General features: G+C 32.0%; 1 protein-coding gene across 3 annotated transcripts; it reads right to left on the bottom strand.

Moving 5' to 3' along the window:
* Positions 1-219: 219 nt before the first annotated feature.
* Positions 220-24747, bottom strand: LOC130645099 (ribosomal protein S6 kinase 2 beta-like). Of its 3 annotated transcripts, XM_057450964.1 has the most exons (22): positions 24552-24747; positions 16384-16422; positions 8358-8492; positions 8190-8271; positions 8031-8111; positions 7725-7804; positions 7536-7642; positions 7422-7459; positions 6952-7097; positions 6709-6779; positions 5772-5860; positions 5629-5690; positions 5169-5271; positions 4976-5055; positions 4708-4842; positions 4422-4538; positions 3754-3960; positions 3221-3382; positions 2539-2615; positions 2237-2354; positions 1763-1819; positions 220-1581 (listed from the first exon to the last, which is right to left on the bottom strand). In XM_057450964.1, the coding sequence occupies exons 1-22, from the start codon at positions 24609-24611 to the stop codon at positions 1363-1365; spliced, it is 2265 nt and encodes a 754-aa protein (XP_057306947.1). In that variant the 5' UTR covers positions 24612-24747; the 3' UTR covers positions 220-1362. The 3 variants fall into 3 exon arrangements, with proteins under 3 accessions (XP_057306947.1, XP_057306948.1, XP_057306946.1); XM_057450965.1 differs by lacking the exons at positions 16384-16422; positions 24552-24747 and adding an exon at positions 13815-13957; XM_057450963.1 differs by lacking the exons at positions 16384-16422; positions 24552-24747 and adding an exon at positions 10845-11152.
* Between the last annotated feature and the right edge of the window lie 602 nt (positions 24748-25349).

Raw genomic sequence — 25349 nt, 5'->3', positions numbered from 1 at the left:
TTAATTGTTGCATGTACAACGAAGCTACCTGCTTTTCTATATACACATGACGGTGATACGCCTTTGACAAAAATTTGACAAGCATAGTTTTGAATCATTGACTTGGGCCAGGAGTTGAAATCCTGACTGTTATAAAAATTTGAATACTTCAAAACCTGCAAGGCCATTCTATTAAAAATCATTCCCTAAGAACTTGGACCAAATCAAATATACTATTAATAATCCATCATTTGCGTTTTTTTTTTGTAAAAAACCTACATCAATTAAAGCGTTATATTTACGTTAATGAAATTATCATACGATACATAAAAACAAAACACAATACCTTTCTCGACCAAAACCACACAACTACGACAGATGGAGTAAAGAGGATGATTACGAGTGTATAGGATTGTGAAACCCTGAATAAAATATTATGGCTCCACGTGTTTGTTTTTTACACCCGAAACAAGACTGTAAAAGTTCTGAAGTTACAAAAATATTGATTTACGTTCTGAGACAAAAAAGACAAATAAATAAAAAACATAAGTAAAAAAAAAACATATATAAAAAATGAATTTATAATTTAGCCTCAGGTCTTGAGATTACCACAAAAAGCTCATGTGGCAATCCACAAGAGCTTGATGTCAGATGCCCTGGGAATGTCTACAGGCAGAACGAAACAAGAACTTTTTTTAGGTACTAGACTAAATAAATAACATATTCTAATAAACAGCAAAGAAAAAAAAAATATTATCCAATTAGAAACTATTATTTTTACAAAAACAATGTGAAAATTGAACACGCAAAAAAACAATCTTACAAATAATTTGGAAAACAATTCTGTTGGATTACTATACCTTAAAAAAAACTACGAGGAATCTCTCAAATGGAATTTTGGTTTAGTACAAAGCGCTCTTACAACAACCACTAGTATTCCGAATTGGGTGTAGGTTTGAAAAATGACCAAAAGTCAAATTACTAAGACAAGATCAGGGGCGCAAAACTAAAATAAAGTGATACCTAAAAAATTCAACTTTAAATATTTCTCATAACATTCATAAAAATAAAAAAAATTACTGCAAATATTATTAATTGAAATTTCTGTTGTATTTCCGGATGTAAGAAAAGGGGTCGCGGTAACAGAAAAAGAAAGATACGCATGTAGCGAATACGAAATCCAAATATCTACAAAAAACAGCAACGGAACAAACCAACCTTTCATAAAACTGATATTGAATTTGAATAAAAACAATGAATACAAAGATGCACACGTCACTTGTATACACGTCGCGACTTGTCATACGTCTCGGCGACGTCACACACATAATCATCATTCAAGCTGTAAATTATTTTCCAAAAATGTTTTACCTCATAAATAATCTATTTTTTACTTCCCCAAGGAATGAATTTTCCTTTACCAGCGCGTCTTTGGTGTAGACCAGAGGCAGTGACGCCAGACAACGGTTTGCTGTCCGGCGATTTGTGTACGGCACTGAACGTATTTTTCACGGCTTCTTTAATTCTTGACGCAGTGTCGGTAAGTGTCAGCTTGCGATCAGGTATGGATGATTTGTTTCGTAACCAAGGATGCTGTAATGCCTATGTGAAAAGAATAACCCACAATGCAATTAAAAAAATGATTGCATTTTATTTTTATCCGGAATAACTTGTTTTTGCAAATTCTGTAGTAGAAAACACTTTTTCAACAGAATTTTTACAATTTTTAAGCAGTCTTTTTCCTAAGCCTGCAAAAGTACGTATAATTATTTAACAGACTTACCTGACCAGCAGATAATCTTTGTGCCGGGTCAACATGCAGAAGTCTGCGCAATAAATCCTATTAAAAAATCGTTATATAATTAGAAAATATTTATGTGTACATATGTAAAACACACTTTCCTTATCTAAAAATAAGGTGTGGTTAAAATAATGCTACAATAGGAGTTCTTGTGGTACAACTAGTTTTGTGACAAGAAGTAGAGTCAAAATAAAAATACTTAGCTTCGAAAGTTAAATAATAATATATATTAACACAAGTGTGAAATATTTTTGAATGGACAAACATGTTGTAAAATAATAACAGGGAAGCAGCACGCACGAGATAAAACAAAACACTAGCTAGCAAAATACATGACGTAGATTTCATGGCTCTGTTTAACTTGTTGTTATTGTTGAATTTTGTCTACAGTTCACACGAATGTAAATGGCCTCTTCGAAAATTTGCACATGCAAACATAAAGTAACAATCATTCACCTTCGCCAAGTCAGTCACATTATCCCACGTTCCTCCCGTCATGGTGATGCTACCTTCACCAATACGGCTTAGTATCATTGTTGGAGTGTCCTCAGGACCAGTTGCAAATGGTGTGCGCCTGCATAAAATAGTAATTATTATCACGCCTCGTATTTACTGCGATCAATCCAGACCTAGCAAACGTGACTATTTAAAGTAATAATACATTTAGGGACTAAAGGTACTTTCAGGAATAAAATAACACAAACTGCATCAAACACGAGCACTAACAACAACAACAAAATTTAATATGTTCATCCTACCCAGCAAGCATGGTGTACATAAGAACACCTAGTGACCAAATATCACAAGCTGCATCATAACCCTGCTTCTTCAGAACCTGAAAAAGAAGGAGGCGCGAGTAAGAAGTGAAAACAAACATATTGTTTTCTGGCTAGATGATACAGAAATTCTTTCGAAGTTTAGAGATTTATACGATATCTAAAGTTTAGGCCAGATACAGTACGACAGTGTCTCTCCGACCATTTTAATTAAATGCGAAATTTAATTACTTGCGTTGGTAATATAAAAAAGAAAAGGTCTCCCAGAAATTGAGGTTAAATACCCCGTAAATCTTCCATGCCTTTTTACCCTTGCCTGCTGATAATCTTTTTGAGTAAACCGGGAGTTAGGAATCAGGCAGATTCACTTCAGAAGCATAAGTCGTATTAGTAAACACAAGCTTTTCCCTCGACTTCCGGAAATTACAGAATATCTTCCAGGATTTGTCTTTATGACACGTGGTAAGAACGGACTAAAAAATCAACATATTCAGTCTTCCAATTTAATTTCTTTCACGTCGGCAAATTACTTTCCGTCGTGAAATGCCAATTGCCTGCTTCACGTGGGAAACTTGTGTTTCACATCGACAAATTATATTTTGTTTTGCGATCGCATCCTTCCTGCATATTTATGTAAAAAGAACAAGAAAAAACAGTAGCTTACTTCAGGAGCAACAAAGTTTGCAGTGTAACAAGGTGTCATCAATAAACCATTCTCTGCTCTCATTTGCTTGGCAAATCCAAAATCCACAATTCGTATGGAATCTGGTGTGCAATTCTCGCTTGCAAATAAAATGTTGCTGGGCTGCAAGTCACGGTGAACAACCTATAAAAAAATTATTGTATTCACATGTGTTTATGGTTTCATCCTGAAACGAAATAAACTGTAGTTTTTATATAAATGTTATTCTCCCAAACTCTGTTTAGACCAGATTATATCCTGGTTAAAACGTTTAAACGATGTGAGGAATTTTTCTCGAGACTGGAAAAACTCGTTCCAAGCCTGAGTAATAATAGATGTAGAAAACAAAACTGTTTTAGATCTCTTTTTAGTTTACAGATAGTGTAAAAGATCTCGAAATACAAAATAGAACACTTATTCATTGCTGGTTGATTCTTTTTAATAATTTCTGAGGTAAGCATTTTTTTTATATGCCAGATTGTTCATAAACTTGGAGACACGAGAAAAGAACATACCCCTTGCTGGTGCAAATAATCAATCGTCTTTGTTAATATATCCATAATATAAGCAGTTTCTTTCTCAGAAAGATATTTTTGCTTGTAAATTTTATCAAGCAGCTCGCCACCCAACATTCGCTCCATCACTAAATACGTCGATTTCCCGTCGTCGTACACGTCGCGTAACGTACAGATGTTTGGATGTTGGCCATACCGTAGAAGAATCTAAATACAAGACAAAGATCAACGTTCGAACAAATCGGAAGAGCGACGATTCTGCCAGTGATTCGAAATCACCGGCTTACTAAGCTATCGTTTGAAACATCGACAACGTCATTTTTTAAAAAATTTTTTACACAAAAGTTGTTTAGAAATATAAACTAAAACGAAGGGAATTAAATGACACGATTCTTTTTATAAGCAACTTAGGATTTTAATAAGATCTTAAGTTGTTTATTTTTATTCAATATATAGATCTGAAGTTGATTAATGGTTGCTTAACTTTGGTAAAAGGAAGTACTTAAAAATAAACTGAAGTTTGCAACAAAGAAATCATTTTAGTTTTTTTTTTAAGTTTTCTTTTGTTTTGAAAACATTTCAACAAACAACAAAACATTTGTACAGAACATCAGTTCAGTTGCTGTTATAAAAAGGGTAGGATTGAGTGTATTTATTTCCCTACTGACCTCAACTTCTTCAGCTGGATCTCTTTTGCTTTGATCAATTATTTTCACAGCATATTCTTTGCCGCTAGTTTTGTGTACGCATCGTCTGCAAACTGAGAATGCACCTACACCGAGTTCCTGTGGATAAAGGAGTTTGAAAAAATGTAATTAAAACCTACTAAGAAAATCGTGTATCAAGAAAAATGTTCAGGGACGGTGCTAGCGATAGATAAGCTGATAGCACCAAGCATAATATTTAAAATAGTTTTAAAACAAGACACTGAGCAAAAAAACAATGTTACTATACCTCACGTAAATCATATTCATCAGTGACCTCCTTTACTCCTTTCGCAGTCGGTACATAATCATTTGAACTTTTAAAAGAAGAGGAGCCATTCTGAGAGGTAAATTCCATGCCTTCCTCTAACCCTTGGAAGGCGTCCTAAAATCAGATTTCTTTTATAGATTAGGTCGTATGTGGACAAACAAAAATAGGTCTAAAAGATTCCTAACAGCAAGCTTCAGCCTACTCTCATCTCAAGATAGCCAACTCAGGTTATAGAACTTTTACTTACGGTGTAAGCAGACGTATCCACGTAACTAAAGCCACGAAACAATTGATTTGCTCCAGCACTTGGTGGAACAGCTGGAGAATCTAAATATACAGGTTGCGTCAATCATTAAGCATGAATTGTTCGCTAACATAATTTGGTTAGGCGAAAATCCAAACTGTTAGGCACTCATCCTATCGTTCAAATTCCCACCTACCTTTAGCCTCCCTGGAAGTAAACTCTTTATCAAAGTAGTACGTATCGTCCATTCGGGAAACCGCAGGTCTGAAAGGTGGGGTCAGTTCTTTGCGGTACAATTTCTAAACACCAAAATGATCACAACTGACACTGGTGTTTCTTATTTTTCTTTACATACGTATTTATAATCTTTTTTATATTTATACTTAGTTATTTTGATAAATACATTTCAATTGTCTCAGCTATATAATTTGGATTCCATTTATGTGTACTTTTTCCTTTAGCCTCCCTGGAAGTAAACTCTTTATCAAAGTAGTCTGAAAGGTGGGTCAGTTCTTTGCGGTAAGGTAATTTAAGGTAATTTTAAATTTATAGGTTTATATTGGCTGCTCTTTAAAACTAAAAAAATCTCAAGACTGTGTTTCTGAAAGATGGATAATAGATTTTGCTTCTATATTAAATTATTCAAATAAACTTACCTCAAAGTCTATATTTTTAAAGAAAGCTTGCTGCTTTATTTCTTCTAGCCCATGTTTGTAACCTGATAAAAAATATCTTTGCTACTAAGAAGTAAAGAGAAAAGACAACAAGAAGAAATACTATTAAAAACAAAGTGACTTACCAAGTCTGTTTTGAGGGTTCCTTTTAAAAAGAGCTCGCAAAAGAAGTTGCGCATTGTGACTTAAAAATTGTGGCATTCCAAGTTTAGCTCTAAACGGAAGTGTTAAAAGATTACAAACGAATTTTTAAGTCATCACCATTATCACACCATCACATCACCATCATCATTATCACACCATCACACCATCACATCACCATCCATCACACCATCATCACATCATCACACCATCACATCATCATCGTCACCACACCATCACATCATCACACCATCACATCATCATCATCACCACACCATCACATCATCACACCATCACATCATCACACCATCACATCATCACACCATCACATCATCATCATCACCACACCATCACATCATCATCACATCATCATCATCATCATCGACAACATGTTTAATTATAAACCTTCATTGGACCTATTACATTTATTTTTTGCTATCTGCTATCAATTCTTTATCGTAGTAACTATAACAAATTTTGCAACAAATTCTTTGCTCTAAAAAAGGATTTCGCACCATTATATTCATAAACCGACTAGCAGATTGAAAGTTATACAGTAGTCAAAGAATATATATAACGACTCTAGGAGTAAAGTAGCGTCTTTTTTTTGTCTTTTTCTGTATTTTCCATTTGTTTCTGTAAACCTCTATTTTGAAAAAGGAATGCATATCCCTTAACAGGTCAAATATTTTGTTGCCTAAGTCGGTGAAAAAGCCCAAAGTAATTTTCAGCCGTTGTACATTTTGTGCATAATTACATTACTGCGTCATTTTAAAAACATTTGAGTTCAAATGGCTAGACAAGGGGGGTTTGCATATATAACACAGATAAAAAACTGTTTCTTTATATTTTTATTAGTTTATTCATTCCCAGTTTCGTTTTCGCCACAAGAAAATTTTAATAGAGGAAAACTGTACTTACTTAAGAATCATTGTCATAGTGTCTTTTCTGTTAGCACCTTGGAATGGTAACGAGCCAGTGAGCATTTCATACTGAAATAAGTGTGAAGTAAAAATGTAGCTGATTAAAACTTAAACTAAAGCTAGAAGAAAGTAAGTTTTGATCATATAGGGATTGGTCTGTTGTGTTTAGAGTTATTATATCATCAAGTGGCACTTTCAGTTTCTACTAACGCAACACAAATTCCTTTAAAATGGTGCATACCATTAAAACACCAAATGACCACCAATCTGATGCAGTACCATGTCCTCTTCTATTGACCACTTCTGGTGCCATGTATTCCACCGTTCCACAAAAGGAGTAAGTTTTCTTATCAACATCAAAAATACTTTCTTTACTTAATCCAAAATCTAAAAACAGTTAGAAATGATTGAAGAGCACGCTTCCAAAAAAAAAATTTAATGCAGGTTTTTTGGTAATTCAAAAAGACATTGTGATTACTATTTTTAGATAGCAAAATAGTATAGAACTTTTATACACTTTAGTAATAATGAAAAAAAACATGTTTTTTACTAACATCACAACAGTATCAAGCCTTCTGAAAAAACCCAGAGAATCCACCTTTTTCTATGTCGCTGTGTGTTATTTCACCATTTGTGTCTGAGTTAATATTGGCTATTCTTTTTGCAAACGTAAATAAATTGATAAAAATGGCTGGAATTAATGGTACTTGCCTGTCAGTTTAATATGACCATCAACATCAAGTAATATACTAAAAATAAACATATCACGTTGCAATTTAGAACAAAAAATACAGTTGATGTAAAATGCATCCTAAATACACCTACTTTTCAGGCTTTAAATCACGATAGACAATCCCTAAACGATGTAGATGATCCAATGCCATAGCAAGTTCAGCAAGATAAATTTTGACATCTTCTTCCGTAAACATGACCTAGAAGATTTTTTCATGAAACTATCTAGATAAATGGTAAGGAGGCAAGATCCTATCACAGAAAAGTATAAAATAATATTACTTCTTTCGAGAGTCGGGTAAATAGGTCACCGCCACGTAGAAAACCCAGTACTAAGTAAAGCTTTCCCTCGGTTTGAAATGCTGAAAATTCAGAAAAAGTATTCTATTAATACACAATAATTATACATATAAAATAATATAAACGCATTTTTAAAAAATTGATTGAAATTATTGTTTTTCAAATATATACCATGCGAACTTTGGGAAATCTTAATTCCAACCTAAATTTTTGAGTGGCTAGACACAACATGTTTTGTTAGGCTATGTCTGAGTTTAAGGACTTTATTTCCATGCACATAAAACATACCATAATGTAATTTGACAATAAACGGATGCTCAACATCAGCTAAAATATCTCGTTCCATTTTCGTTCGTACACGGTCACGAACTAAAAAGAAAGACAAAACCCATTACAGAAGGCACAGAAACTTAAAGAAAGAGCACTGTTATAAAGCTTTCTTTCTACCTTTTAATGTAGCCTTCTTTAAAACTTTCATGGCATATATATGTCCTTTATCTTGGCCAACTATTTTACGGACCATAAAAACCTAAAATATTCATCACTTGTTATTTTCTTTCATTAAAAATATAGCTGTTTGAGAATTGTTTTAAAAGGAAAACTATAATCATGTACCTTTCCAAAGGATCCTTGACCTAAGACTTTCATCAATTCAAAATGAGAAGGTTCTGCTTTCATAACACGACTTGATGATTTCACCATGGTGCTGATATCAAACTCAGAGTGCTGGGATGCTTCTGTTGCAGTTGGCTATAAAACAACAAATACAAAACATGGATGGCTGATTTCTGAAAAATTTTTCATTTATTAACACATAATATGCAGTTAAATAATCACCACATTTCATTGGAATAAACAACTCCTGATTTAATATTTTTATGCCTTTTTATTGATTTTACAAAGGGTACACCAAGCAACCAATGGTAGCTTTTGAATAATCACTAAATTAAAAGCACTGATACTTTGAATATAGTTTTTTCCATCTGTGAAGTGTAGTTAATTTGAAGGTCCCTTTAACTTTTTATGTTCAATCTTTTTGGCTATAAACAAATCTTAATCAGATTTAGTTTTATAGCTAGGCACTGACGAGGTACCTTAGTTTCATTTTCTTCATTTATTCTCCACTTGTATAACTTCAAAAACCTACCTACTATATTTTTATATTGCAGTTACTAGTGAAAGTGTAGCTGACCAGAAAACAAGCCACAGATCTCTCAGACGTGTAATTCTAATGTCTTTTACTAAATGTGTCTAGGCAGACTTTTTAGTGTATAGTGTATAACTGTAAACTTGCAGTTTAAGGGTAGTATAGGTGAACAGATTTGAAACATGGCAGGGTGTTGTGATAAATGCTTAGTTTGTGTTTTTAGTTCATTCGAATCATATCTTGTCATGGATTATAAAAACATGCCAGGTAAGCTTAATTGACATTTAACCTAAAAATATCATAACAAGCTCATTTGGTCTGAAATTTTCATAGCAATTGCGCAGTAAAGTCAGTCTTTTTCAGAAATATTTGAGTAGGTGTGCGATGATTCGCACATGTAAATTAAGTAACGTGTGCGATATAAAACGTATGTGCAAAGAATGTTACGCATCCAATACGGGCTCAAGGTTTTTTTTGTTGCGCATTCAATTTGCGGTAGAAAAGTGGGGGACGTTTTAAATGGTGAACCCCAAACACGATGATCAAGCGTCTACTGATACAGCGACTCTCTCAATCTTAACTTCCTTTTCTATACGTCCGAAATAGTATGCATGACATACTGTCATTTTTATATTTCTTGTTTATTTTTCAGGTCATCACAAGCAAATAATGGTCTGTTTTCGAATTAAAAAAATCTTTATCCACGTGGCTTAAATAAAACTTTAAAATTCATTCAGAAAGTTCAGCTACACTTTAACAGAATTTTTATAGAAAAAAAATTATATCGCACGTGGGTTTCGTTTTTAGAGGCATAAAGAAAAAAATCCATTAAATTCAGACCTGCTATGGTTTCCAATTTGTTTTGTCAAATAAAGAAATTATCTACAATTGAATCCATGATAAAATGTCTATTCCGCCTGTAAGTGCATATTTGCAGACTTGCTTCATCATTCATTTTTTATTATGTGTTATATTTATTTAATGAAAAAGAAAATACCAAACCAAAATGGTGGAAAGACGTTTATTCTGTAGTGCTACATCTGATGTGCGACGAAGGTTCTGGGCTAGTTAATTATAATAACTCCTTTTAAATTATGCTTATGAACACTTGAGTATACCTAGTAGTTAAAAAGTACCAAAGGTTTTTTTACAGAGAGAGGAGTAAAATTTCTCAAATGCATTTTAATACAAATCAACTGGATATTTAGCTCGATCAGAACAATAATAGACATTTTACTTTGAACAGGAATAAAAACAAAGCACAGAGATAATTTTTTTTCCTTTTTTATGTCCATAATTTATTGTGGGATAAAATAATTGATAGCAAAATTTACTTGACTTTACTAAAATCATTTTTCAATTTATGTTAATTACAACACTATTCAAAATTTGTGCGATAAGGTAGTTTTTTAAAGCAAGTTGGTTATGTAAGATTTGTTAATCTACCATCACAGAATACCTATATGCTGACGACACTTTAATTGACCTTACCACAAACTAATGAAGTGCAGAACACATAATTAACATACTACAGCCATGGCAGCAAAAGAATGATCTAAGTTCATTGATTGACTAATGGTTTTGTTTCTACACATGCAGCCTAAATGTTTTAGCCAGGATATAAAAGAAACAAATCATAGGTGTAATTTAATTACTCATCACTCTGTGTCAGAACGTCAGAACAACCTTCTAGTCATAAGCAAGAAGGAATAGCGGTCATAACAAGCTTAAAAACAATCCTACGAAACGCAGTTTCTTTTAACTGCTTAATAAGAAATCCTAAAGCCACAACATTCAGTGCTCATTCATTAACCCACAAGGCGTGAAGAGATTAAAATCGTGTTGACTCTGTTTGCGTTAAAGTTTTACAATAAATAAAATGGATCCGTTTAAAATCTTTTAAAAAAAATCACAGTTAAAATTAAAAACAAAATTATTGACATTGGATACCTTACCGAATAAAAGTCACATTGCATGTATTTTATGGATTGCTTTTTCAGTTTACATTTAGCTTTGTCACCCAATACAACACAGTCTTTGCAGAAACAAAATTGATGCTCCACACATGGCACAATTTGTTTAGTATGTTTTGTTACACGTGGTTTAAATTTCATTCTGCTGAGCATATATATGTTTAAAAGGAAAGATTTTTTAATGTTACCCCTCCATGGTATTGTTATGTAAGATAAATACACTATTCTTCATCAAAACATAGCATTTGTTAGCGTGAGTCATAGTAACATCAAGTAAAGAAATACTGCTTTTCTGTAAGCCATCACTTAAAATTAATTAATTTAAAAACTCATGTGCTGTAACATTAAGTATGTTTTGAAGAGCTTCCAATTAAAAACAACATTCATTGTTATGTTAATGAGCTAAAACAATACCACATGAAGTAACTGTGTGGTAAGTAGGCCTGTCTGATGTCAACAGATTAATCAACTGATATTTTCCACCATGTTATAACACTTTTATTTCCTGATCATTTTTTAAGTCAGTTGGTAGAAACACTGTTTGTAATAATAAACATGAAAAGAGACTTAGTGGGGTGTAAAGTTAATGTATTAAATTTGTCAATCCTTATCTAGAACCTGATCACAGGTACTTTACCCAGAGTAAATAAAAATAATTTTTATTAAGTACACTACAAAGACCTTAACACAATGTGATGGACTTTATACAAAATTACAAGAAAACAGAAGAAAAAATTAATCTATGAGTTTTTAAACAAGAAAATCCACTGCAGAGTATAAAAGAATATATAATAAAAAGTCTAAGAAGTCAATAGTGCAGGCATAAATAAAATTTTCTTAATTTCTTTCACATGCAAAATTTTTATCTGCACCCCAATTTGTGAGCTTTGGATTCAAGATACCCAAACTAAAGCTGCAGTTATTTCTTGTTAACACAACTGAAACACAGAGGCAAGGGTTTGGGACGAAGTGGTAAATGCAATTCATTTGAGGCAATTAGCACATAAAAGTCTCATATTTAGTTTCGACAAATAACAAGGGAGATCCTCAAAATTAGCTAGACAAAAATAAAAATCAAATTTTGCACCGACTTTGTAAACCCTGAATAAAGTTAAAAAGCAATTTAATAATTTTGCCAATTTCTAAAACTGTCATTCTTGTTGCCGTCTTAGGAAGGGCCTTCAAAAAAATGTTTTTATGTGCTGTTAACAGGGGGATAACCGTTAAGGGTAACCTCTTTTTTAAGCAGTTCATGCAAAAAAAATTAAACAAACCTACATATTGATTGGCATGGTCTCTTAGATTGAAAAGACCAAACTACGGAGCTTTATTGTGTGTACAATTTTGCCAGTGTTTTAAACTTTAGTGATTCACAATAAAAATTTGTGGATTTATTTTTGTGAATTCCAATCAAGAGAACAAAAATTTTGATTTCAGTCATAAAACTATAAGTATAAAATAAAAAATGTGTTTAATGGACAATTGTGTAATCAAATAATGAAAAAAATGGAATTATTTTTGGCAATCGTCAAATGCTTGACATTTTGCATTGAATTATTTTTGCGAATATCAATAAAAATTACAAAACAATAATTAGGACAAGTATAAATCCCAATAAAGTATAATATTCCTTATGAAAAATGCTTTCCATAAAATAAAAATGTGGGTCATATTATGTGATTTATTTCATGACAAATTATGAAAATACACATTTCGATTTGTTTTTTGTTAATGTGGTAAATATCAGGTTACTCAATAAAACAAATGCATAATAACTTCCCAGACTGTTTAGGATTGTAAGATTTGGCCACACTGCCTTGTACTTGATGGAAAATAGTTAGTTTGCATTGGTTGTTTAGAATTCTAGGCTTGCTCTGAGACTTCTGTATACGAAAATTAAGTTTTAGCATCCTTGAAAAACTTAGCTAGACTATATACACTGTAAACCACTGAGTAAAAGTGCAACTGCAAAACCAAGCATTCATGCCCTGTTGTTTAATGGCTACGACACTCATGCAAATGAGAGTTCTAGGTTCAAATCCAGAAGAGTTAAAAAAAACCATAGTTATCTTGCACTTACAATGACCAGGTTTATATACTGAAGAGAATATAGATAATCCTTGAGTTGTCAAGGAAAGAGTTGCATACATTCATCACTTTTAGTCATATAATATAAAAGCGCTATGTCAAAAAAAGTGTTTTATTCAATCATAAGAGAATGTAGCTATATATCTAATTAGCATAATTGATTGAATAAGTGGCTACTTCTAAATAAGCACCCTTTTAAATAAGAATCCCCTCTTATTTGAAATTTTTAAGTTTGTAGAATAGAAAACAACGACCAATTATAAGTACACAGCCCTCTCTGTTTAAAATTGCACCTTAAAGCTTGATATTGGGAACATAGTATTTAAAAAGTATAAAAATAATGTTATGACTACACACGTTGCTTAAAATTGATTCCAGTCTAACATTTGGTAAAATCCAGGATGTTTCAGGACTTTCTGAGAAGAAAGGTCACAGATTTTAATACCAAAGTTCCCATGTATTAAAGAACACACTTTATTTTTCAAAAGAATACCAAAATTCTAACCCGGGTGGTCATTAATTGTATTTCTCTATAATTCTAAACAATAGGTGTATTGTTCCGAACTCTCAGCCTTATAAGTATATTCTTATTATTGAAAATGTGATATTATTGTCATCAATAATATAACAAAATTTGAAAACACTGTACATGACAGTGGTATGATGGCAAAGTTTCGTCAGCCTGAATAACACTTATCTCTCTAGATAGAGCTCACATGATGAGATAAACTAATATGTAAAGAATTAACTTTAATTAGATCTATTAATTATCATCCAGAATGACCCTACCTTCGCAGAACATCCAGGATTATCACCCTTAAAACAGATTGGGTAAATGGTCTAAAATTTACAAATACAACTTACTAATTTCATACTCTTTTCAGCAAAGAACTGTGCTATTAGCTTTTTATTATTATAAGGTATTCTGTGGAAGTGTTCCACGAGTAATTATTATTATTATTATTATTATTTTTAATAAATTGTGACAATAAATAAATACAATTCACCACATAATCCATTCACCAATTAAAAAACCACTCAATCCAAAACGAGTGAAAAAACACTTTCTTTGCTAAAAGTGTGACAAAATGGGGATAATGAAAGCCTCACTAAAGAAAATGTTGACAATTTCTTAACATCAAATAACAAGCCATTGTAAAGTCACATGAATGTGATTAATAAGGTTCCAGGCTTATTGTTCCTTGTTGATTAACCATCAAATAAAAACAATGACAAAAATTCTAAATTGAAAAACAATAGTTAGAAAGTGCATGATGTCATTGTTTTAAGGTTGCTGTTATTTTTCACACTTAAGGTTTTTAATAATAAAAAAAAAATTAGGAGTGCTTTTTTACATAAATCAAATCCAAAAAATTTGGCACAATCAAGTGAAGTGTAAAAAAGAACAAAAAATGACTATCCAAATATTCAAATTTTTGTTAAATAAAAGCAAAATTAAATGATTTTTTTAAGAATATGAAAAAAGAAAAGATGCTGAAAAAATAGTATAGGCATACAAACAAACACACCAAAAATGTTTCTGAAATTACGAAGGCATTTAGTAAAAAGAACACAGATATTACTACAATTTTGTTATTTACAATAAATTAAACAGAATTGTCACAAAAAAATTAAAAGACGTGTGGCAAGCAAACAAAATTCATCTCCACATAAATTCACTTCCATAATATCAATATTGGAAGTTTTAATGCATACCTCTTAACAGATCTATTGATGACAGGAAATATCAAAATTTATTATTAAATACTTGAGTATGGAATCATAATTGATGCAGTATAAAATCTAAAAATCATTTTAGGCACGAAATTAGTTTAAAAAAATTTAAGACAAATTTCACTGACATCATTCTTAAGTTCGGGATCTCTTTAGCCCTCCATAACTTTTGATAACCTGTCCAAATTAAATCAAACTTGGTACACTTAGTACAGTGAAGGAACAAAATGGCAGCAAAAAATATTTGCTTATTCAGCACTTTTTCTGTGACTTAATCCAAGGCTTAAAAATTCTCCAAAATACCACGTTCCAGAGTGAAGTTTTTGAGAGCCAAATAAATGGTACTTGAAAAATACAACTTTTTTAATTTTTTAGGGTAAAATGAAAGTTATTATATTCACCAATTATATCAATTGCGTAGAGATTTTTTTTTGGGGGGGAGAGGAATTGTTAAATTTTGGATTTTTTTAGCATCAATTTTATAGTAAGAATAAACAAGAAAAATACATCTAACCAAAAAGTTGAGCTTAATTAAAAGTACATTTAGTCAAGTCCTTAAAAAGGTCCCTTCTTTCAAATAAGCCTGCCATTCCACCTTCTCTTCAAAATTCCCTACTTAAAACCTGCACTTTTTATATAGAAAAAGAAAAACATAAACAGTAGTCCTGATCATGTGAAAAATGCATAAAAATTCACCCATCCCATACTTGCAGCTACCATATTAGTCTCGCAGACAACTAGTCGATGGCCCGTGGAAGAATCCACTCAGGCAGAAGATTACGTTGTTTTGTAGATTTTGCTAACGTCAGCAGTGCATACAAATAAAATTCGCTGAATGTAGTTTATCTGCTGCCTGTAATGCGTGCAGATTGAAACACTGATAAAAATAAGTTTTAGTTAAGGACCAGGGCACACATTAATTATGCAACAAAATGTCAACAAATATGGCTACTTTAAGAATTTGGGGCTTTTGGGCGGGTGGCTTTTGCTGAAAAAGGGGAGCCTGCTTGCTCCAGCGACATAAAAACCAAACGTCTAAAAGTATCAAAGTTCTTACTATCTGTTATTTCAAATCGACTTCAAACTTTAACCTTTATTTTCTACTTTTAACTTTCTTTACTTCTAGCTCCACTTCTCACTTCCAACTTAACATTTGTACTTCTTCACTTGAACTTTTTTATTTTCAAATATGCTTTCTAAATATGCTCTTTTCACTTCTTTCAAGATAAAGGGATCGTTCTTTTTTTTTTTTTTTTTCTGTGTCGAGGGACACCATTTTTGTAAAGAAAGCCGTTAAATTTATTTCAGCAAATCAAGTTGGTCCATTTTGATCACGTGATGTAAACAAAGTAAACCTGCTAGCAAAATGGATATAACTTTTTCGAAGACTTCAAAGCAAATTTCGGCTACATCAAAGGAAAATAAACACATCCAGTTTGCCTGTTACGGACACACAGACACACTCTCCGTATTATTATAAGAGATATATCTTTTTTAACAGCCAGCCACTTCACTTACTTAATTACACAAAATTTGATATTTATTAAAAGTATTGATAATACTTTTGATTTTTTCTTGAATGAATGACTTTCATCCTATTTTTTAGATCTAATATATATCAATATATTGTGTTAAGTAACAACAAGTAAAGAAAAGTTAGGAAAAGCTGACAATGCTATCATACAAAAAATGAACTTACCTCATGTGTCTGAGTTAAGTCCTCTTGTGATGCACACATCTAAATATGGAAAAACAGCCTCCTTACATTTTCGAAAAACATGAGTCAAAAATAGGTGTAAAAAACTGTATCTCTATAGAAAAATAGGTTTGCAAAGTTTTTAGTATAAATATAATAAACACTATTATAAATATTCACTTATGTGCAACAACAGGTGGTCAAAATATGTTGCATAAAACTGTATTGTAGTGCTATAATCAATACAATAAAAAAGTTTCATAAAAAAACAATTTTTTGTTGAGAGTTTCAGTTTGTGAGAGTTTGTTTTTAAATAAGGTGCAAGCTCCTTTATAATCAGTAAAAATAGTGTTTGAGGTTAACATTTTCAGTTTCAAAATGTTAAAACCACATAAAAAGTAAAGAATTCATGGGATTTTAGGAGAGGGTAACGATTTACATGCACAGATTTTTTATTGAAATGTTCCTCAGAGCTTTTTTTTAATCAGACATTCTTTTCTAGGTATGAACAATTTTTTTTTTTAATTTGGAGTTATATTAACCAGTGCACTTGATGAGAGAAGTATTGAAAAAAGTTTTCTTAACAAGACATAAAACCAATCTTTTATTTTTGCAAAATATTGACATTTAAATAAACATCGATTATGAAATTAAGTTACAATTCTTTTAAGCCCTCAATATATGATTATTTTATTTGTGTAATCCTCAATTTATGCTTAAATCTGTTTACATATTTTCATTATTATTTATTTTTCCTTCAATTTCATTTTGATTTATCCATTTTTGTCTTCTTTGTTTCTTCTGTTTTTACTTTTTTCATGTGTGACTTTCATGCTCACTTTTTGTGATTCAATTTTGTTTTGATACCGTTTTGATTGTTTGTAACAAAAGTAAGTAAGCATAGTAAAAAAAAGCAACTTCAAATGACTACTAGGCCATGGAAGGGATTTAAAAAAAGACTAACCCGTAATTACAAGCAGGCAAATATAAAAGAAAGACTTGTTTGCCAAGAGTATTTTAGGAGATTTTTTTGCTAATTCGTATCAGTAGCAGAAAGCCTTCCCTTGCAAGTAAAAAATGTAAAAAAATCAGCTCAAGTTTGTTAACACTGCCTTCAAGGAGTACATACGAATATAAACAAAATAAAAAAAGAACGATAAAACAGATAATAAGGGGCAAACGATCGCTCTTACACACACAAACATGTGCCCTAATTTAGAAAAATGAGATAATTGCTGGGCTATTAACTGCTCCCCCAGTTCCACAAAAGGTTAGCTGAGCAATTTTGATTTCTGAACTTGGTACTCTAATTTTGTTTTTCAAATAATTTGTTTTTTCATTTAGATTAAAGGGATTCCGAGGTACTTGTACAAGTTAGACATACATAATAGATTTGAATTAGAAATTTCCTTTGACATATTCACTTTTTGTTGAAAGTTCATGTAACTTCATATATTGCTTTTTAAATATGTATTTGTTTTGTTGCTTGACCACCGCTTTGACCTTCTTTTTTGTTAAAAACTTTAAAACTAGCCCAAGTCATTTTTTATGGCCCTATTACCTTAAGATTTATGGCTCAACTCAAAATAATGAGTTCCATCCACTAGAATTAATGACTTTCTAAGCCAAAAACAATTGATGTTAACATCGAAATGATTTTTGTTTTTATAAAAAAGTTCAACGTTGTGAAATTACAGATTTATAACCTGCCGTACTACGCTGGGAATTTACGTTTTTAATTAAAAAATAATTTTAAATAGAATAATGCTAACAATATATTTCCTGTTCCTCATGGAAGTGCAATTATGCGGACTTGTTTCATATGTCTCATTGACAATCACCTCTGCATCAGTGAAGGATCATATGGCTGTGTATCAGCTGTAATCTGTGGTCAACTAGAGAGGATGTATTGTTAATATTTCAGTCTATGTAATTCTTTATCTGGATCAGATTTCCGTAGATTAGCTATGTACAAATTAGCTTTGAATAGGTTTTTGTTAGTTAAATTCTTCACAATAGAACAAAAATGATTATTATTCCTTGGGTGCATGAATTGTTTCTTAGGGATATATAATCGCCCAGATTATAAAAATAATGATCTTAGAATCATCAGGTTTGAAATTGTTATTTAAAGCACTGGTATGTTTGTCTGTAAAAAAAATATGACAATAACAGAATATTATTTTAAGTAATGATTTTCATGATTCATTGATAGCATTATCATTATTAGCCGCCATTCAACTTTCTATAATTAGTTTACTTACATACTTTTACTTTTCTTTAGGCTTTAGGTATGAATTACCAACGTGATGCTGGAGCACCTGATTAAGACCCAAAGATACCTTCTCTCTTTTTTTCAGCGGTATCATGTGCAATAGGCTATTTGATTCAACCCTTGTCTGTGTGTGGTACAGAAATTCTTGGCATATCTTCCATTTCACACAAGTATTTATTGAAAGTTTTTTTTGAAGACTTCAACACTACTTGATAGTTCTCTTACGTAGCAAGATAGTATGTTAAGCAGTCTGACACCATGAAATGAGAGACTCAACTCTCTCATGTGTATAATTGATGTTGGTAAATTTGATTTAATAGCATACTGAACTCAAAAGACTTATTAACAATGTCTTCATATGACCATGGTATACTAAATGTTTGTGCATATTGGTTTGAAAATATCTCTGCCATTGCAGGTGATGATTGACCATCAGTGGATCCATAGATGTATTTTTAGGCATAGTGGTAAAAAAAATTAGGATTGTTTTTTATGGCTTTGATAGCTTTTTTTCCTATTATTTATTGAGAATTGCAGTAAGTTTTTTTTAAATTTTGTTTTTTGAGGCTCGGCACTAGTTTTCTCAAGTTCTATTTGCACCTAAAGATTTTTCTATCTTTTGGTATCTTGGATGTGTTTGTAAAAGCAGATTTAGCTGGGATATATTTTTCACATACCTCGTACTTTTATTTAAATTTTGGAGATCATTTCTTCCGGTGTGAGGTCAATTAATTCCTCATTCCAGTTTGTATCATGGATCTCCCTGTTACCATATCCAAGTCAATGTGTTCACTATGAAAATCATGTTTGTGAAAAGGTGACAGAGGGGTTGGTTTTTCTTCGGGTATTATTTTTACTTGCATAAAATAGTGTTGATCGACATTCAATGCTTTAATGATCAGATATTGATCTCAGTGGTAACAGATGTACACTATGTACTAGATGCTTATTATTTGTCAAGCAAGTCTGAAGTGTTAATAAAATGTGATGGTTGATCAACGTATTAAATTAAAAAAATTATCATCACACAATTTTTTGATTATATTCACTTGGGATTGGGCTTATTTTGTTGGTTCACAATATGGCTAACTAACATTTGGCATGTTGAAGTCTCAAACTATAATATTAGGCATTAGACCTTTCAATTTTAATAGATTGTTTAGTAGCTTCTCTATGGCAATTTCAAACTCCACCACTTTGATTTGTTTTCACTAGTACTATTGTCTGCTTGTCAATAAACAACAGTAGGCAGAGATTATGGTACCCTGAATAGATACTTAATATTTCAATAACATCTTCGAAAACTAGAGAATGAATTAAAATCATTAAAACACAAGTCGATTTTAGTGACTGTGACTGTTTCCCACAGTTGTGAAGTTGTGGCATGAAGCTATTTTGGTCATTCTGTTTCATTAGTTGCTGACCTATTTGCTGATTGGCATGGTTTCATTTTTATTATGTGTGTAACTATCCACTTTAATGTTTTTTATGGCCATGATCTCCTATTTTTTTTGTTGGAGCCATTGTTTGCAGTATCAGAATTATCAACTACATAAGTGCCTATAGTAGACAGAGACTTGTTCATTTCATTTTAATTCCTAATTTTCTTTTTCATAAATCCAGTTCTATGAGACAATTGAATATTTGACATAAAATCTTGACCATATTCGTTCTCATGATCAGTCATAATAATGTGTGGCTTAACGTGATTACAAGTACTGTGGCTATAATGTTTTTTTTAATTTTCAGATATTAGTTTTGTTTCTCTTCTAACTGAATTTGTTTTTGATGCACATATACAACACAAGTAATGAAATCCTTGGATCTTGAAAAGACTGATGTCTTGGGTACCATCATCTTTTATGTTACAACTTTCTTTCAGTTTTTCCATGCAACACTGCCTGTGGACTTCTTGTCAACACAATTCACAAGCTAAGAAAGGTATTGTCAAACACTATGAAGGTGTACTCATTTTTACATATTTAACATATATTTGGAAAATACAGTACAGTCTGAATGTAATCTACCGTGGAAGGGAAACCCGCATGAATAGTTACACAGAACAATAGCTTTTGTTTTTTTAAGAAAATAATTGCCTCGCTGATAAACAATGACCTCACGCGATCAATTGTTTAATCACAATAGGTTGGAAGATTAATTTTAGCAATCTATTTTGCGCAAACTCTTTTGAAAATTTTAATTGCGGTAATTAAGTGTTTTTTAGATCGCATTTTAAAAGTTTATAAACGAAAAGCGCCGATGGAAATGTTTTTTAGATCGCATTTTAAAACTTTAAAATCGAAGAGCGGCGATAGAAATGTTTTTTTAGATCACATTTTAAAGGTTTAAAAGCGAAAAACGGAGATAGAAATGTTTTTTAAGATCGCATTTTAAAAGTTAAAAACAAAAAGCGGCGATAGAAATGTTTTTTTTAGATCGCATTTTAAAAGTTTAAAAGTGAAAAACGGAGATAGAAATGTTTTTTAAGATCGCATTTTAAAAGTTAAAAACAAAAAGCGGCGATAGAAATGTTTTTTTAAATCGCATTTTAAAGTTTAAAAACGAATAGTGGCGATAGAAAGGTTTTTTTAATCGCATTTTTAATGTTTAAAAACGAAAAGCGGCATTTAATAGTTGTGAACAATGCTTCTCGTATGTTTCTTAGATTAATGTAACTTTTCATTTTCATAACTAGGGACTCTGATTTTTGACTATTTAAACTTGTGATATGGTTGTCCATATTAAAAACAAATAAGCTTGGGGGATCTGTGTACCATAGGCTGGTTTTTTTTTGAAAGGGTGCTAGCAGGTTTTAACAGCCAGTATCTTCAGATATTAATTGATCATTTAAACTCTGTATATAGGAAAGTATCTGGGAGACTTTGACTGTTATGTAAAATTAGATCTAATCTCATATTTAGAACCTGTAAAATATTATTGAAATAAATAAAATAAATAAATAAAAAAATCCGTTTTTCCATTATCGCAGCTAGTGGCAAGCTGTTATGGCTGTGTTAGCAGGTTTTAACAGCCTGTATCTGCTTTTTTCACTGTCTCAGCAAGTGGCAAGCTGATGGGGTTTACACTTATACTTAGGAACAGTAGTTTAAATATTTTTATACTTATATTGCTTGTGCCAGAAGAAGTCACAAAGTTTAATTAATGACTTGATTTTTTTATATCTAGGTTGAAATTCCTTTGAGGTTTACTAACAGTTTTTTGACTGCACAGTTTTGATTGGTGGTCACTAAATACCAAAGGAGACAATGGTGAGAGATATTTCTTGAACTTCTAACCAGACCAAATGAGACCTGCCTTGTTTTCTATGATTTCAGCATCTTTTCTGTCAAATTTTAAGGCTATACTTGTTAATTTAAGAACTGTGCATGAAGTCTCAAAGACAAGATGATGGTCATTTAAATAAAAGTTTTGAAAGGATTGTTGCATGGTAAAGTATTCAAAATTATTCTGTTATTCAAGTATTCAAAAACTTTACTTTAAACCTGATGGATTTGCTTATCGTGTATCGTGGGGCTATAAGGGGCTGCTTATATGGAGGTGGGCTAAATTGAAAAACCAAGCAGGCTCACTTGCCAGTTGGTTTTAGCTTATGTGCTGACTCGCTTCTAATATAATAAGTTTTAGGTTTAAAGCTTACCTCCCACTCAAAAAAGTAATCAAAAATCAACTCTAAGTATTGTAAGTATAAATATAATATTACTTTATACTTGTTTTGGTTTATTTGTAAGATATTCAACGTTAAATTGGCAAAGTATTAGCTACGATCTTGTTTCCCAAATGTAAATAAATTCCTTCCTCAGAAGGCTTGAGAAGTCAACTTAGTCGCTGCCCAGGTTTTTATATATACAAAGCATTTGTTTTGTTTTGTTTTTTAACAGATTTTTTTATTTGTAACAGATACTGTAGCTTGTAACAGGTACTGAATATGAGCAATAACTTGTTTTGCTACTTCTCTCACATAAAAGTCTGCAAAGGCATAAAATATGTACATCAGTGCCCACATAGAGTTTTCTTGTTTACAGTTTGACTTAGCAAATGTTTTTGATTCAGTAAGTCAGTAGAGCATTTTTCCCTTGTCACTAGAACATCAACAGCATTGATCATTACAACCACATGAGTAAATACACAAAGCACGAGTGCGCAAGCTAAAATACTTACTGCTGGTCAAAGTTGTAAAATGGGCCATGGGGATCACAAAATGTGTTTGTGACACAAAAAAGTAAAAAAGAAATTATATAACAAGACAGACAAAAAACAATCAGTTGAAGTACGGATTTCGTCCTTGATGTCAAAAGAACTTTACATGTCCTGTGATTGGCCTGGGAATACCGTAGATCAACTACCATTGGCTTGTTCATTAGTAGCTATTTGTTTTTCAACGAGAATTTTCATTTTTTGTTATCTGCGAGCTTTACTTTTTCCTGCGTTATTACTTTTTTGTTGGAGACAAGTGGGGGACGTTTACACTCGTGAACCACAAACACGAGAACTGAGCGTCTGAACTAGCGACTCTCTCAGTTTTACATTTCTTGTCTTCGATATCCGAAATGATGTTGCAAAAATGAAATAAATTTATTTTTATAGCATGCTGTAAGAAAATATTCAAAATGTAATTATTGTTTCAGAGGTTCTTAACCAGTTTTTTGTGAACATTACAATGCAAGTTTCAAATATGAGTTGCGTTGTAAAATGCTGTTTACAGTACTGTCTAGATGAAAGCGTGCAAAAACACAATAGGACAGCGAGTTCCTTTCAAATCACGCAAAAATAATTGCTTTAAACTACGACTTAAAATAGCATTTCTATTGCCGCTTTTCGTTCTTAAACTTAAAATGCGATCTAAAAAAGCTTTTTTAATTTTTAAATAAAAATATTCCATTCGCAATTTTATCATTTTCTTCACAAAGTGATTCACAAAAATGGCATTTCGATTCGCAAATTGCGAATAGTGAACTGCTAATTCGAGCCCTGTTAAAATTTAAGGACCCAGTGGACAAGATTAAAAATTTCTGTCAGGGTTGATCAAAACATTTAGTGAAAAGTGTTCATCTTATTATCAAGAGTATTTACTCTGTTCATGAGTCCACGCATAACCTTCATCCCCAGTTTTTATTGCCTCTTTGACATTAAACCCGGCCACTAGCAACTTTGACATCAGGCAACAAATCCTCGGGATAAGGTTTTTCATAGCAGCCTGTTTCTTACCTGTTGGAAGACTTAAAAAAAATGTTTTATAGCATACTCCTAATTTTCTTTTTGCAAAAACTATAGCGCAAGTAAACATTTTAAAATTATTCACAAAAATTAAACTTAGTTGTATATAATAATTTACTCTTCTTCTTTTTATTCGAAGTTCGTTTTGCAACAACACGTTCAAGGGCCTTTTTGTGCCATCCGGGATATGACGTCAAACTTATTTTAAAGATCATAATGCCAATTTGTGTTAATTTTTTTCAGATTAAATAATTTGAAAGAAATTAAAGCAAAATGGCACCTTTTAATAAGGAAGCATGTTGTGAACCCATGTAAACGTGGCTTTATATTTGCTTTATAATTTCGAATTTTACTTAATAAATGTTAAATTACTAATTCTCAAGATATAAATTAGTTCTTAACATTTGTATACAACATTTAGTAAGGATAAAATGTCCTTTTTTCAAAGTGGGAGGTAGCGAAGCTTTAACGGAGTAGCCGAAATATTGGCTGGCTTGGGTAGCCAAGATCTTGACCAACCTAAGCAACCAGGGCAGTTCCACTACGGTAACCCCTCGGTTTTAAAATTACATGATAATACAAAAACATGCAGCAAATTCAAACGTTGACTTCAGGCTTACAGTGCCAAAAGACTATGAAATTACAATTATAGGAATCTTACTTCAGCATCTTGAGCTACATTTAGGTTTTGCCATGGATCAGCAAACTGGGCCAACGGCATTGCTACCAATAAAACCAAAACAAAATTATAATAGGTACAAACGAAGTCAAGGGCACAACTATATTCTGCTGCCTCAACCAACCAACGGTGCTCACTTGCCCATCATAGTTCTTGGGGGGCTGAGTTTGAGTTTTTTATCAAATGTTTTTATCTCGAAAAACGCGAAAAGGTTATAAAAAGTTTTTTAAAAAAGTTGAAACAGTGAGGCATGCCGAATGGTAGAAAGCCGGTGTCGGCGTTTCTTTTTTTCGACTGACGTTCTATACGTTTTTTGCTGTTGGGTTTAAATTTCGGTTTCTATATTTTAAAACCGCGACATTGTTTACTCCGACGATTTATCGGTTTTCTTTTTCGTGTGGTGACGGAAGTGAATAATATTTGTACTTATTTGTTTATGTCTCCGGAAAAGGTACACTGGGAACAAGACTGGGAAAGTCTGCCTATGACGAAAATATAAAACTTCTGACGATAGCCAAGGCTGTTAACCTTGTTATTATGTTATAAAGACTGCTTGTAATGGGATTATCGTGAACAAAATGGATAGGGGATTACAAAACCCTTATCACTCATCAAAATTACTTTTTATTTGTTTGTTTTTATTGTCATCCTTAAAATCTAGCAGTCTAGTATCCAGACCTTCTTGTCAGCTATCATCATGTCGTATATAAACAAGAATCAACGTGAAAAATCCAGGCGGATTGTTTTTGTACGTGAAGTTAGAAATGTGATTCAGGATGG

Source organism: Hydractinia symbiolongicarpus, chromosome 5 (genome assembly GCF_029227915.1).
Source record: "Hydractinia symbiolongicarpus strain clone_291-10 chromosome 5, HSymV2.1, whole genome shotgun sequence".
NCBI lineage: Eukaryota > Metazoa > Cnidaria > Hydrozoa > Anthoathecata > Hydractiniidae > Hydractinia > Hydractinia symbiolongicarpus.
This window is presented reverse-complemented; position numbering and strand designations above follow the sequence as displayed.